This window comes from Erinaceus europaeus, chromosome 4, assembly GCF_950295315.1.
Source record: "Erinaceus europaeus chromosome 4, mEriEur2.1, whole genome shotgun sequence".
Lineage (NCBI taxonomy): Eukaryota > Metazoa > Chordata > Mammalia > Eulipotyphla > Erinaceidae > Erinaceus > Erinaceus europaeus.
In genome coordinates this window covers 67,283,096-67,298,068 of record NC_080165.1, presented here as the reverse complement: position 1 = coordinate 67,298,068, position 14,973 = coordinate 67,283,096, and the positions used below count along the sequence as shown (strand labels likewise).

At 43.7% G+C, this 14,973-nt stretch overlaps 1 protein-coding gene across 13 annotated transcripts in view; it reads right to left on the bottom strand.

Annotated features, from left to right (window-relative positions):
- Positions 1 to 10,695: 10,695 nt before the first annotated feature.
- BICRAL (BICRA like chromatin remodeling complex associated protein) overlaps positions 10,696 to 14,973 on the bottom strand; it is a 127,735-nt gene continuing 123,457 nt past the window's right edge. For all 13 annotated transcript variants that reach the window (XM_060189849.1, XM_060189854.1, XM_060189846.1 and 10 more), the window contains one exon: positions 10,696 to 14,561. In XM_060189849.1, the coding sequence (XP_060045832.1) occupies positions 13,774 to 14,561 (788 nt within the window). In that variant the 3' untranslated portion in view covers positions 10,696 to 13,773. The remainder of the gene's footprint in view (positions 14,562 to 14,973) is intronic.

The window sequence follows — 14,973 nt, the reverse complement described above, 5'->3', positions numbered from 1 at the left end:
CAGAGAAATGCAAATCAAGACAACAATGAGATATCACTTCACTCCTGTGAGAATGTCACACATCAGAAAAGGTAACAGCAGCAAATGCTGGAGAGGATGTGGGGTCAAAGGAACCCTCCTGCACTGCTGGTGGGAATGTCAATTGGTCCAACCTCTGTGGAGAACAGTCTGGAGAACTCTCAGAAGGCTAGAAATGGACCTACCCTATGACCCTGCAATTCCCCTCCTGGGGATATATCCTAAAGAACCCAACACATCCATCCAAAAAGATCTGTGTACACATATGTTCTTGGCAGCACAATTTGTAATAGCCAAAACCTGTAAGCAACCCAGGTGTCCAACAACAGATGAGTGGCTGAGCAAGTTGTGGTATATATACACAATGGAATACTACTCAGCTGTAAAAAATGGTGACTTCACCATTTTCAGCCGATCTTGGATGGACCTTGAAAAAATCATGTTGAGTGAAATAAGTCAGAAACAGAAGGATGAATACGGGATGATCTCACTCTCAGGCCGAAGTTGAAAAACAAGATTAGAAAAGAAAACACAAGTCGAACCTGAAATGGAATTGGAGTATTACACCAAAGTAAAAGACTCTGGGGTGGGTGGGTGGGTGGGGAGAATACAGGTCCATGAAAAATGATGAATGAAATAGTGGGGGTTGTATTGCTAAATGGGAATCTGGGGAATGTTATGCATGTAAAAAAAAAAAAAAGAAGTAGAAACGCAAAGCAGAAATTGACTGAGTTTGGAGTATGGCACCAAAGTAAGAAAGCAGAAGTATACTAGAGTTTGCAGTGAGTACCTCCCTAATACTTCCTCTCCACTTTTCCAAGCTTTGGGTCCATGATTGCTCAACAATTTGTTTGGCTTTGTATGTTAACTCTCTTTTCAGTCACCAGGTTCCAGGTGTCATCAGGATGCCGGCCAGACTTCCCTGGATTGAAGACACCACCAATGTGTCCTGGAGCTCAGCTTCCCCAGAGACCCATCCTACTAGGGAAAGAGAGAGGCAGACTGGGAGTATGGACCGACAAGTCAACGCCCATGTTCAGCGAGGAAGCAATTACAGAAGCCAGACCTTCTACCTTCTGCAACCCTCAATGACCCTGGGTCCATGCTCCCAGAGGGATAGAGTATGGGAAAGCTATCGGGGGAGGGGGTGGGATATGGAGATTGGGCGGTGGGAATTGTGTGGAGTTGTACCCCTCCTACCCTATGGTTTTGTTAATTAATCCTTTCTTAAATAAAAAAATATATATATATATATATATTAGGAGTCGGGCGGTAGTGCAGTTTAAGCGCACATGGCGCATAGCACAAGGACCAGCGTAAGGATCCCAATTCGAGCCTCAGTTCCCCACCTGCGGGGGAGGGGGGGGTTGCTTCACAAGCAGTGAAGTAGGTCTTCAGGTGTTTATCTTTCTCTCCCCCTCTCTTGTCTTCCCCTCCTCTCTCCATTTCTCTCTGTCCTACACAACAACGACAACATCAATAATAACTACAACCATAAAACAACAAAGGCAACAAAAGGAAGTAAATATTTAAACAATTTTATTATATTTATTCATTGGATACAGACAGCCAGAAATTAAGAAGGAAGGTGGACATAGGAAGAGAGATAGAGATACATCTGCAGCCCTGCTTCACCACTTGTGAAGCTGGGGGTGGGGTGGGGAGGACGGGCTTGAACCTGGGTCCTTGCGCATTGTAACATGCACTCAACCAGGTGTTCATAGAGTTCACACCACTTCTACTGCTTCCTTCTCTCCGAGCTCCATAAAACAATGGGAAGCAACTCAAGTATTATTTTCTGCAAGGCGTCTCAAGCGTTAAAGATGAATAGGAGTATCTTGTTTAAATGCAGTTTTTATTCAGGTGGGGTGGAGTTGACATTCTGTATTTTATGTCTCAGATATGTGTGTACATTTTTTAAAAAGAGCTATTAAATTTTTTATAGGATAGATTTTTTTTATTTTCCCTTTTCTTGCCCTTGTTGCTTTTATTGTTGTTGTAGTTATTATTGTTGTAGTTGTTGCTAATGCCCAACTCCCTTGATTTCTTATTTTTTTGCCCCCAGGATTATTTCTGGGGCTCGGTACCTGCACTATGAATCCACTGTTCCTGGAGACCGTTTTTTTTTTCCCTTTTGTTGTCCTCGTTGTCTATCGTTGTTGTTGTTAATATTGTTGCTCTCGTTGTTGTTGGATAGGACAGAGAGAAATTGAGAGAGGAGGGGAAGATAGAGATGGGGAGAGAAAGATAGACACCTGCAGACCTGCTTCACCGCTTGCATAAGAGACCCCCCTGCAGGTGGGGAGCCGGGGCTCGAACTGGGGTCCTTACCCCGGTCCTTGTGCTTTGCACCACGTGCGCTTAACCCGCCGCGCTACCGCCCGGCCCCCTGATTTCTTTTTCCTTTTTAAATTTTTTTATTATCTTTATTTATTTATTGGATAAAGACAGCCAGAAATTGAGAGGGAAGGGGGTGGTAGGAAGGGAGAGCGACAGAGAGACCCCTGCAGCCCTGCTTCCCCACTCATGAAGCTTTCCCCCTGCAGGTGGGGACCAGGGGCTCGAACCTGGGTCCTTGTGCACTGTAACATGTGCACTCAACCAGGTGCGCCACCACCCGGCCCCTGATTTCTTATTTTTAACCAGTGCACTGCTCAGCTGTGGCTTGCAGTACAGGGGATTGAAGCTGGGGCCTGGGGGCCTCAGGCATGAGAGTTTCTTTGCATAACCATTACGCTATCTCTCTTGCCCAGGATAGAGAGTTTGAGAGTGGAGGTGGAGGTTGAGAGGGAGAGAGACAACTGCAGCATTGCTTCACTGCTTGTGAAGGAAGTTTTACCTCTGCAAATGGTGACTGGGGACTTGAACACAAGCCTTCCATCTGGTTATGTGTGTGTACTCTGCTGGGTGTGCCACCATCTGCCCCCCTGTAGGTACTTTTTAAAAAAATATTTATTGGGAGTCGGGCTGTAGCGCAGCGGGGTAAGCACAGGTGGCGCAAAGCACAAGGACCGGCAATAAGGATCCCGGTTCGAACCCCGGCTCCCCACCTGCAGGGGAGTTGCTTCACAGGCGGTGAAGCAGGTCTGCAGGTGTCTATCTTTCTCTCTTCCTCTCTGTCTTCCCCTCCTCTCTCCATTTCTCTCTGTCCTATCCAACAATGACGACAACAATAATAACTACAACAGTAAAACAACAAGGGCAACAAAAGGGAATAAATAAATAAAATAAATATTAAAAAAATATATTTATTTACTCCCTTTGTTGCTGTTGTAGTTATTATTGTTTTTATTGATGTCGTTGTTGTTGGATAGGACAGAGAGAAATGGAGAGAGGAGGGGAAGACAGAGAAGGGGGGGAGAAAGATAGACACCTGCAGACCTGCTTCACCGCCTGTGAAGCGACTCCCCTGCAAGTGAGGAGCTGGGGGCTCGAACCAGGACCTTTACTCCAGTCCTTGCGCTTTGCACCACCTGCACTTAATCTGCTGCGCTACCACCCGACTCCCTCTGTAGGTACATTTTAAATAACAAAGTTCAAGATTTTCTATTCTCTTAATTACTTAAGAACACTGTTATGTTTTTAGTACTTATTCCCCATGATACATGGAAGTCAGGAAATAACACCAGTTTTGCTCATGACTGACCCTATGGGGCTAACACATTGTCTCATCTTTGCCATTAGTGTTTAAGGGCAGATAATCCCTAATGCATTGTAGGGTTTTAGCAAGCTACCCATCACATCCTAGTAGCAACCCTACCTCACTTGTGGTACAAATGCCTCCAGGAAAATAGTCAACATTTTTAGTCTGAATTCTAGAACAATGTCATTATTTATTTATTTAGCCTCCAAGGTTACTGCTGGGGCTTGCTGCCTGCACTACAATCCACTGCTTCTGGAGGCCATTTCCCCCCCCATTTTTGTTCCCTTATTGTTATTATGGCTATTGCTATTGTTGTTGGATAGAGAGGGGGAGAGAAAGACACCTGCAAACCTGCCTCACCACTTGTAAAGTGACCCCCCTGCAGATGGGGAGCCTAGGGCTCAAAACGGGATCCTTAAACTGGTCCTCGCGCTTCACGCCATGTGGGCTTAACCCAGTGTGCTACTGTCTGGCCTCCCCCCAATGTCATTATTTGACGGTACTTACAGGTATCACAAACTACCTATACATATTTGTTTCTCAGTGTTGGACCAAGAGGTTTCTTATAGGGGTTTTGGCTGTTTCTGGGCTGACTTTTTTCACTCTTTTTTTTTCTTTATGGGGGGGATTAATGGTTTCCAGTCAACAATAAAATACAGTACTTTGTACATATGTAACATTTCTCAGTTTTCCACATAACACTTATTTTTTTTTGCCTCCAGTTTATTGCTGGGGCTTGGTGTGTGTACCATGAATCCACTGCTCCTGGAGGCCATTTCCCCCCCCCCCCCCATTTTTGTTGCCCTTGTTGTAGTTGTTGTCATAGCTGTTGTTGTTGGATAGGACAGAGAAATGGAGAGAGGAGAGGAAGACAGAAGGGGAGAGAAAGATAGACACCTGCAGACCTGCTTCACTGCCTGTGGTGACCCCCTGTAGGTGGGGAGCTGGGGGGCTTGAACTGGGATCCTTACACCGGTCCTTGTGCTTTGTGCCATGTGCGCTTAACCCGTTGCTCTACCACCCAGCCCCCCTCCACATAGTAACTTAACCCCCTTTAGGTCCTCCTCTGGACTCTATTTTTAAAATATGTATTTATTCTAAGTGAGAGAGAATGATAGGAGAGACCAAAGCACTATTCAGTTCTGGTATAAGGTGGTGCTGGGAGTTGAACCTGGTACTATTAGGGCTTCAGGCATGCAAATCAGTGTTTTAATAGACTATCGCCCCAATCCTTTAAATTACTTTTATTTCGTGTAGAGACAGGGCGAAAGAGACAGGTAGCAGAGAGACACCACAGCACTGCTCCATCCACTGTCAGTGGAACTTCTGTAGTTGCCCATGGTGTTGTCATGTCAGGGTTTGAACCCAGGATCTTGCATGTGGTTAAGGTATGTGCTCTACATGGTGAGGTATCTCTTGACCTCTTATCCTGTACTTTTTTTTTTTTAATCTGTCCCCCTACTTAGACTGAGTACTCTGAAAGCAGGGAACTTAGATACCTCTTTGTGTCTTCTACAGCACATATTAGAACAGACACCTGCAGGAGCTTGTTAATTGCTTACACTCGCTGTAACATTGTGGTGATATGTAACTAGTCCATTCAAAATAAGAGTGCTATACATAGAGCTCATACCTGAAGAATAGGTCAAAGAACAGCACAGGGCAGGAGAACCAGCATAATGATTATGCAAAAAGGCTTTGATGTTTGTGGCTCTGAAGCCCCAAGTTCAATCCCCTGAGCCACCATAAGCCAGAGCTAAGCAGTACTCTAAAAATAAATAAATAAATGAATAAAGTACAACCTTAAGAGTTACAGGCAAGTGTGAGGTTCATTCTCTTTCTTGCAGCACCTCATCATATGAGGCAAAAATAGAAGGACCAACGAAGCATAAAGCATTCAGTAGATAGTAAACAAAATAAGTAAGGTGGTCCAGAAAGTGGCACCGTGGATAAAGCATTAGACTCTCAAGCATCCCAGTAGCACATGTGCCAGTGATTCTTTCTCTCGCTCCTCCTATCCCTTTCAATACTACAAATCTTAAAAAATAAGTCAGTATTTCATACCGTAACTGAGTTACAGATAAAAGATAGGTTCTGGGGGGTCGGCGGTGGCGCAGTGGGTTAAACGCATGTGGCGCAAAGCGCAGGGACCGGCATAAGGATCCCGGTTCAAGCCCCCGGCTCCCCACCTGCAGGGGAGTCGCTTCACAGGCGGTGAAGCAGGTCTGCAGGTGTCTATCTTTCTCTCCCCTTCTCTGTCTTCCCCTCCTCTCTCCATTTCTCTCTGTCCTATCCAACAACGAATTGCGTCAACAAGGGCAATAATAATAACCACAACGAAGCTACAACAAGGGCAATAAAAAGGGGGAAAAAATGGCCTCCAGGAGCGGTGGATTCATGGTGCAGGCACCGAGCCCAGCAAGAACCCTGGAGGAGGAAAAAAAAAAAAAAAAAAAAAAAGATAGGTTCTATGATGATGATATTGAGAAGAGAGGAGGAGGAGGTGGGAGAAAGAAGCGCCAGAAGCAATGGCAGAATTTGGTGATAATTAACTCTCCTGGCTGAAAGGTTTTGGAGACGGGGGTTCGGAAGTTTCCAATGCCAGCAGATAGTGCTAGGAGAGTACTTGCTTTCAAACCAAAGCTGGGTAGGAGTAGACAAAGAGACTCTCATGCCTCAGGCATGAGAGTCCCAGATAAACCAGAGCTGAGCAGTACTCTGGTTAAAAAAAATAATAATAATAAAGGGTCTTCAATGCCAAAGCTATCATTCTCTGAAAAGAGGGAAAAGAGGGGTCGGGCGGTAGCGCAGTGGGTTAAGGGCACATGGCGCAAAGTGCAAGGACTGGCATAAGGATCCCAGTTTGAGCCCCTAGCTCCTCACCTGCAAGGGGGTGGCTTCACAGGCGGTGAAGGAGATCTGCAGGTGTCTATCTTTCTCTCTCCCTATCTGTCTTCCCCTCCTCTCTCCATTTCTCTCTCTCTCTTTTCCCCCTTTTGTTGCCCTTGTAGCCTTGTTGTGGTTATTATTGTTGTTGATGTTGTTCATTGTTGGATAAGACAGAGAGAAATGGAGAGAGGAGGGGAAGACAGAGAGGGGGAGAGAAAGACACCTGCAGATCTGCTTCACTGCCTGTGAAGTGACTCCTCTGCAGGTGGGGAGCCGGGGGCTTGAACCAGGATCCTTATGCCGGTCTTTGCACTCAACCCTCTGCGCTACCGCCCGAACCTCCATTTCTCTCTGTCCTAATGGATTTGGGGATTGTGACTGGAGTAGTTGCCCTGGTTGTTTTATTGAGGGGCAGAGAAAGACACCTGTAGACCTGCTTCACCACTTGTGAAGCAACCCCCCCCCCCCCCGCAGGTGGGGAGCCGGAGGCTCAAACCAGGATCCTTAGCCGTGCTCTTTACACCATGTGCGCTTAACCCGCAGCACTACCTCCTGACTCCCGCTTTCTTTCTTTTTTTTTTTTTTAAGAGCAATGCTTATCTGGCTTATGGTGGGTTGGGGGATTGAACCTGGGACTTCAAAGCCTCAGGAATCAGTCTTTTTGCATAACCATTATAGTATTCCCTCCCCCATGGCCTATTTCTTCACTTTTTTTTTTCCCTCCAGGGTTATTGCTGGGCTCGGTGCCTGCACCATGAATTCACCGCTCCTGGAGGCCATTTTTCCCCCCTTTTGTTGCCCTTGTTGTTGTAGCCTCGTTGTGGTTATTATTATTGCCATTGTTGATGTTTGTTGTTAGATAGTACAGAGAGAAATGGAGAGAGGAGGGGAAGACAGAGAGGGGGAGAGAAAGATAGACATCTGCAGACCTGCTTCACCGCCTGTGAAGGGACTCCCCTGCAGGTGGGAGCCGGCTTGAACTGGGATCCTTACGCTCGGTCCTTGAGCTTTGCGCCACATGCGCTTAACCCACTGTGCCACCGCCCGACCCCCTTATTTCTTCACTTTTTTTTTTTTTTAAAGATTTTATTTATTTATGAGAAAGATAGGAGGAGAGAGAAAGAACAAGACATCACTCTGGCACATGTGCTGCCGGGGATCAAACTCGGAACCTCATGCTTGAGAGTCCAAAGCTTTACCACTGCACCACCTCCCGGACCACTTCACTTTTTTTTTTTTTAAATATTTATTTATTAATGAGAGGGATAGGAGGAGAGAAAGAACCAGATTATCACTCTGATACATTTGCTGCCGGGGATTGAACTCAGGACCCCATGCTTGAGAGTCCAACACCTTATCCACTGTGCCACCTCCCGGACCACTATTTCTTCACTTCTAAACTACTCTGTCACAATCTCCAAATGCATTATTATTATTTTAATCAGGACACTGTTCACCTCTGGCTATTGGTGATGCTGAGGATTGAACCCAGGATCTCTCACATCTAGTTCCTGTGTGCTGCCACTTTCATCTCACTCTGGCCTATGGTGGTGGTGATTTTTTCAAATTACTTTTAGCATGAGATGAAGAAAGAACTAATCACCCTGGAATGAGACCTCTTGTACACAGGTCCGGGGTTCTACCTGCTATACTTCCTAGGTCACATATGACACTGATCCTTCTGAGCACTGATCAGCTCTGGTTTATGGTGCTGTTTATGGTGGTGTTGGGATTAAATCTGGGACCCTTGGTGCCTCAGGCATGAAAGTATTTCGTTCTGTGACCATTGTGTTATCTCCTTTCTTTACCCAGCCTTTTCTTTTTTTCTTGTCTCCGGGGCTTCACTGTTCTGTTTTTTTTTTTTTTAAATTCCAGATAGAGTGAGATAGAGAGGCAGAGAGGGGCAGAAACCATAGCACCAAAGCCTTCTCCATTTTGGTAGGGGTCAGGTTCAAACCTGGGTCACACAGATGGCAAAGCAGTGCATTGTCCAAGTGCGCTATTTTGATAGTTCCCTAATTTTTTTTAAAATCTTTATTTATTTACTTGATAAGAGACAGCCAAAAATCAAGAGGGAAGGGGGAGACAGAGGGAGACACCTACAATGCTGCCTCATCACCTGTGAAGCTTTCCCCCAGTAGGTGGGGACTGGGGCTTGCTAATGTTTTCCTTTATATGTTTTTTTTCCTTTCTAGTCCAAGAGGTCCTCAAGAGTAGAAATCATACTTGAATTTTAAGTCTATCTCCAGCATCTAGCACAGTACCTATAAATTGCTCAGTAATGCTATCTTCAGCGGGATTCGAGAAGTTAAAATTTTATAGTTGTGCAACAATTTGTTTGGCTTTGTATGTTAACTCTCTTTTCAGCCACCGGGTTCCAGATGCCAGCATGGTGCCAACCAGACTTGGACAGACAACCCCACCAGTGTGTCCGTTTCCCCAGAGCCCCACCCTACTAGGGAAAGAGAGAGACAGGCTGGGAGTATGGATCGACCTGTCAACACCCATGTTCAGCGGGGAAGCAATTACAGAAGCCAGACCTTCCACCTTCTGCAACCCACAATGATCTTGGGCCTATACTCCCAGAAGGCTAAAGAATAGGAAAGCTATCAGGGGAGGGGATGGGATACGGAGATCTGGTGGTGGGAATTGTGTGGAGTTGTACCCCTCTTATCCTATGGTTTAGTCAATGTTTCCTTTTTTATAAATAAAAAATAAAATAGGCTCTCAAAAAAAAAAAAAACTTATAGAGAGCATGGGTATAGCTGCAGCAGAGCCAGAGTCTGGACTTGGCCTGCCCCTTGAGGACAGCACAGCTAAAGTCTTGCCTTAGCAATTGTTTGTGTCCTCAGCAATTGCTTCAGTGTCTTCTCCTCCCCTAAATCCATTGCTAGAGAATACTCGTTTCTTTCTTAGAACACAGCTTCCCAGACATAGGACTGAGGGCTTTAACCATCCTAAAATACTGTGTGTTTCCTCTGACCTTTAACCAAGCTGACTTTTTTTTTTTTTGGTAGAGTCAGGGTCTCATGCATATGCTATTTCTGCTCCTGGACCCCTTTTCATTCAGATAGACAGAGGGAGACATTGCAGAATAAAACTTCCTCCCATGCCACAGAAATTCCCATGTAGTGCTTGGGTTTCAACCTGGGCAGCATGCATGACAAGGCATGCACCCTACCTAGTGATCTATCTATTGGCCCTGACCATTCTAGCTTTTCATTCCTGGGGCATTCCAATGGCAAATGGTCTGAAGAGCCCAATACCCTGACTCCTGGAAAATTTATTTCACCCTCTGGAAGTTTCTGTAATAAGTTCCCTACTCATACTTGTGAGGACAAGAACTCAGAAGAACCTCAAGGGTCTCATTTCAGACAAGATTAGGAGGTATTTACAATTTGATCAGGTATCAGGTGAATAAAAGAGAAAAATGTTAATTCTAGAATAAGTCTTAAGTAAGACTATTTTCTTTGCATAATCCATTTTTTTTTTTTAAGCCAGAGCACTGATCAGCTCTGGCTTATGGTATAGTATAGGGGATTGAACCTGGGGCTTTGGAACCTCAGGCATAAGTCTTTTTTGCATAACCATTATACTATCTACCCCCGCCCAAGTGTTTTGGTCTTTGCAGAATAAAATACATGATTATAGAAAATTGAGGCTCACTTATTTAGCTTTATAAAGGACTCCATTTTTCCCTATTTAATGAATATGAGTAGGAGTGGAGGCCAACACCTGTCAACGCCCATGTTCAGCAGGGAAGCAATTACAGAAGCCAGACCTTCCACCTTCTGCACCCCACAATGACCTTGGGTCCATACTCCCAGAGGGATAAAGAATAGGAAAGCTATCAGGGGAGGGGATGGGATACAGAGTTCTGGTGGTGGGAATTGTGTGGAGTTGTACCCCTCTTATCCTATGGTTTAGTCAATGTTTCCTTTTTATACATAAAAATTTAAAAAAAAATGTTTGTTTAATTTATACTGTTTGGAAAGACCAATCAATGAAAATCCTGCTCCCTTATTGGCTAGGGTATTTCTGGGTAATTATAAACAAACTTAAATAGAACTCATACTGAACATTTACTTACCCTTTTTCTGTGGGAAAAGCCATCAGTCCTATTTGCAAAATCAAGACAATCACAGTTGCACATTTTCCCAAATCTTTGGCTGTATTGCAATGGTTGTTTCATTTCGTAATCTCCAACTAAACATTTCCTAACCATGGATTAACAATATAGTTACTGACTGGTTTCTTTTAACAGTATTTATCCAACATAACAAAATAAACTGCAATTTGTTATACTTTTTTTTTTTTTACAAAACATTTTATAAATATTTTTACAAAATGTATACAAAGCAATTTCAAGTGAGACATACTATACAAATGAAGGTATTTAAGCAAATAAAGCCCACACCACACTGACAGTGAGTGACGCGTCCTCTTTAAGTCAAGTCAGTCTGTAAGGCCTCCCTAATCTAACAAAGTCTACTAAATTCTTCAGAGCTAAAATAGTTCTTTTTCGTAATTGCCAGTTTAAAATTTGCTTTATCTTTAGGCAGTACTTAAGGACACAGAAAATCAAATGCTTAATAACAAATTCACACTTTTCCACAACAGATTTAAAAAAAAGAAAGAAAGAAAGAAAGAGATTTTTGTTACCAAGCACAAGTTGTTCTAAAACTTAACTTTGGATTAATGAACCTGAACAGCTGAATGTTGGCCATTGGAGGCTGAGCTCTCTGACCCTTCACCAGAGGGGGCTCCACATGCGAGTCATGACCCGTGTGCGCTTAACCTAATCACAGGAGTAAAGTACGTTTTATAATCTTCATTTGTCATTATCTAGAATCTTTCCGCCATAAAAAGTAAACTTACATACAAGGACACAAAAATTTACAAGTTTCATTTTGGTAAATTAGGCTCTCCATCTGCTAGACAAGTATTAGGGCTTAAAAACCCTTTAAGATGGTACCTAGAAAAGCTAGGACTGGGGTAGCAGGGTAGGATGGGGAAGGAGGTGACAAATGTACACGAAGCTTATCTTGCCTCTTTTAAGAATTCCACTGATTTGCAGTAATTAATGTAACTCATTAGTACCTAGGTGAAGGCTTCCAGGTACAAAGTCCCACAACAAGAAGAATTTGATCAAGAGAGATTATTATATTTATGTCTTGCCAGGAATTAGGGAAACATGAGACCTAAGAGAAGAGCCTATGAAATCATGGGTTTTTAGGGTGGGGTGTTAGCCTCAGGGCTGCCCAAACAGAAAGTTCCAACTGGCAATATCAGCTTATCTTTCTAATATGTTACAATACAGGAAAAAAGGGTACATCTGCAACTTGGGCATTGGCACAAAGAAGGAAAAAATGGTGTCCTTAAAATGGCCCATATTTTCCAATTTCTATTGGCAGGTGGGTGGGGGTAGGAAGAAGGAACTCTTGTTTCTTTGTGTGATAGGACAAAGGGTAGGGACAGTACAGGTCTTCTGTTGCTGTATTTTCTAATAATCAGAAGCCTTCTTTTCCATCACAGGCCAATCTGGAAAAGAAATGCCCAACATGATGACAATGGGGTAATATCCTCCTGGGGACAGCCAGAAGCAGATCCTGGCAACATGCCAGAATGAAGACCAGTGGATATACCTCTAAAGCTAGAGATACCAAGAAGAAAGTGAGAGTGTGTGTGAGAGAGTATGTGTGCATGAAAAGGAGAGTGGGTATGTTTGCACTGTAACCAAAATGACCCCCAGGTCTTAGCAGCTCAGGCACATGCACATGTGCATGTGAGGGAACGCATATAGAATTCCATTATATAGCTTTGCCAGTGAGAAGAGGTAACCGATGGTTACAGTTACATTAAGAGTGAAAGTAACAACAAAACTGGGATGATATGGGGCAGGTGTACAAGAAAGGGAGATGGAGAAAGCTCCCTGAAAAGCAACATAAATAAATAAAGCAGTAAGTCTTTCCTAATGTGAACACAGACCAAACACAGACAGTGACAGGGCCCATCTTTTTCCTTTTAAAGTGGGGATCCCTGGTCTCAGATCTTTTCTTTCAGGGTGGGCTGGATGATTACCTTTGGTTTGTCTGTGTTTTGGTAGTGACTGCTGCCAGGAGTGACTACTGTTCTCAGACAACAGGAAGCATACACAAGGCTAAAGTCCCCTTAAAGTTTAAACTGAAAAATTACAACATCGTTTGCAAATGAAAGTGCTTTTGATGCTTGGCTATTTGTTATGAGAAAGGGTGCAGAAAGAGGTTAAATGAATATCCAGCAACAAAAACATACATCATATGTTGACTCTACCCAATTATAAAATGTGAAATGCTTGTTTTTTTCTCAATAGTTAAAACATATATATGCTTTTACATATATACATATTATATTCCTCATGACTCTATCCCGGCCTCCCCTGTACACTGTGCCATTTAACTGGTTTCCACTTTCCTTTATTTAGCCTGGTGAAATTGTCTCAAGTCATGGTGTTGCTTCTAAAAGCAGAACATTCCCTAAATGAGATTCAACATGGATATGCTGACAAGCATGAGGTTTTGCTCTAAGAGCACTGGAAATACGCTTGAATGATGAACAAGGAAGCCCTGTAACTGCCCATCTTGTGCACTGCTGGCTGCCTGTGCAGGGCTATGGGGTCCTCGGCTCAACTGCCAGCAACCTGCTAGTAGAGTGGGGAGGACCATGTGGTCTCCCCTCTAATAACAGACCTCTCTCCCCCCCAAAGCCAAAATTTGGAGACGCAGTGGGGCATTCTTTTGAAAGTAGCTGTTATCAGCCCTGTTTGATCTTAACAATTCTGTTCTTTTCAAATGCCTTATGATTGTCAGAATTTTACCCAGGGCCAAGAGTACTGTAATCTCATTAAGTTACAGTGTTCTAAAAAAAAAAAAAAAGACAAAAAACACAACAACAACAACAAAACCCCCCAAAATGACTATAAACACTTTCATAATGCTTGAAATGTGTAGGGCCTATCAGACTGCTTTCTAACAAGGATTAATTTTGCTAAAGGATCTCCCTGTAACCACAAGTATTGCTCTTAAATAAAGAACAGGATTGAGATTAGAAAGAATAACCTGTGATGAAAGATCAAGCAGGCTGGAGACAGGAGACCAATTCCATTTGCTTTTGCCAGGAAAGAATGTAACTTGTCCGGGTGGGGGTAGGGGGTCTTAGGGCAGGGTGGGGGAGGACTGCTGCTATTAACACTCTAGGATACTATTTACAGCTGCTTCTAAAATAGAGTCAGTTTCTACAACGCCTTCACTGTGGTCCGGGATGAATTTTTCCAGGCAGTTTTCCTGTGAAGCCATTGGAGAAAAGTTGGGGAAATCTAACTCAACAGAGCCACTAACCGTGGGGTCACTCTGGGCCTGGCGCCCAGCCTTTTTAAGTTCCAAGATGTTCTTAAATGTTGTTTCTAAACTCTTGGTGAGCTGGAGGTCAGGCTGGGGCTCACCTGACCCTTTCATGATGTCTGTATGCAAAACTTCATTCTTTGGAGAATTCCTCAAAGTTTTGTCTTGGAAAGAATTATTACAAGTCACCTCCAAGTGAGACTCGGCAAGGATACTTGAGAGTTTGCTCTCAGTACCATGATCCTGTCTGGATGAGGTTTTCCGGTGCCCTTCTGGGCCAGGGGAGCACTCGCTGGCCTTCATGGAGTCTCTCCGACTGGCTTTCTCTTCAGACGTACTCCGGTACTGAGCTAAGCCTGCTTTGTCAAATTTCAGTGCTTTGCTGAGACATTCAGTTTTTTTAGAAATGTTTCCTTCCGCGGAGACCACAATGTGATTAGGCACTGGATGAAATTGGTCATGATTCATTGCTTCCACCATGGCTGGTTTTGCTCGGTCTCTGCTTTGGGCCTTCGCTGTTAGGTGTAAAGAGCTGCTTGCTTTACTGCCGTGCTGGTCACTCTTGCCAAGCTGTGTCTCATGAGTGGTGTTATCAGGTTTTAAGGAACAACAGAAGTCAGCCTGGAAACCCTCTGGGAATGGGAACAGAAAGAATGTTGAGTGAATGTTAGAATAAGGACTACTGATAGACTCACTAATAGGTCAGGTATCAGTCTTTCATCTCTAGCAGCATGTTAAATACAATACCTGAAAGGAAAAAATTTATAAAAGTAACCATACTAAAATCTTTGAAAAGGTAGATGTTGGAAAAAGGCAACCAACGGCCAAAAAGCTTTGTTTTGACCTCTTAAGAGTTACTGTAGTTTTTCTACTGCTTTTGCTGGGGCTTTACCACTCTGAGCTATTTATTATAAATATGTATATATGTATATATATATTTATTTATTTATTTTCCTTTTGTTGCCCTTGTTTTTTTATTGTTGTTGCAGTTATTATTGTTGTCGTCATTGTTGGATAGGACAGAGAGAAATGGAGAGAGGAGGG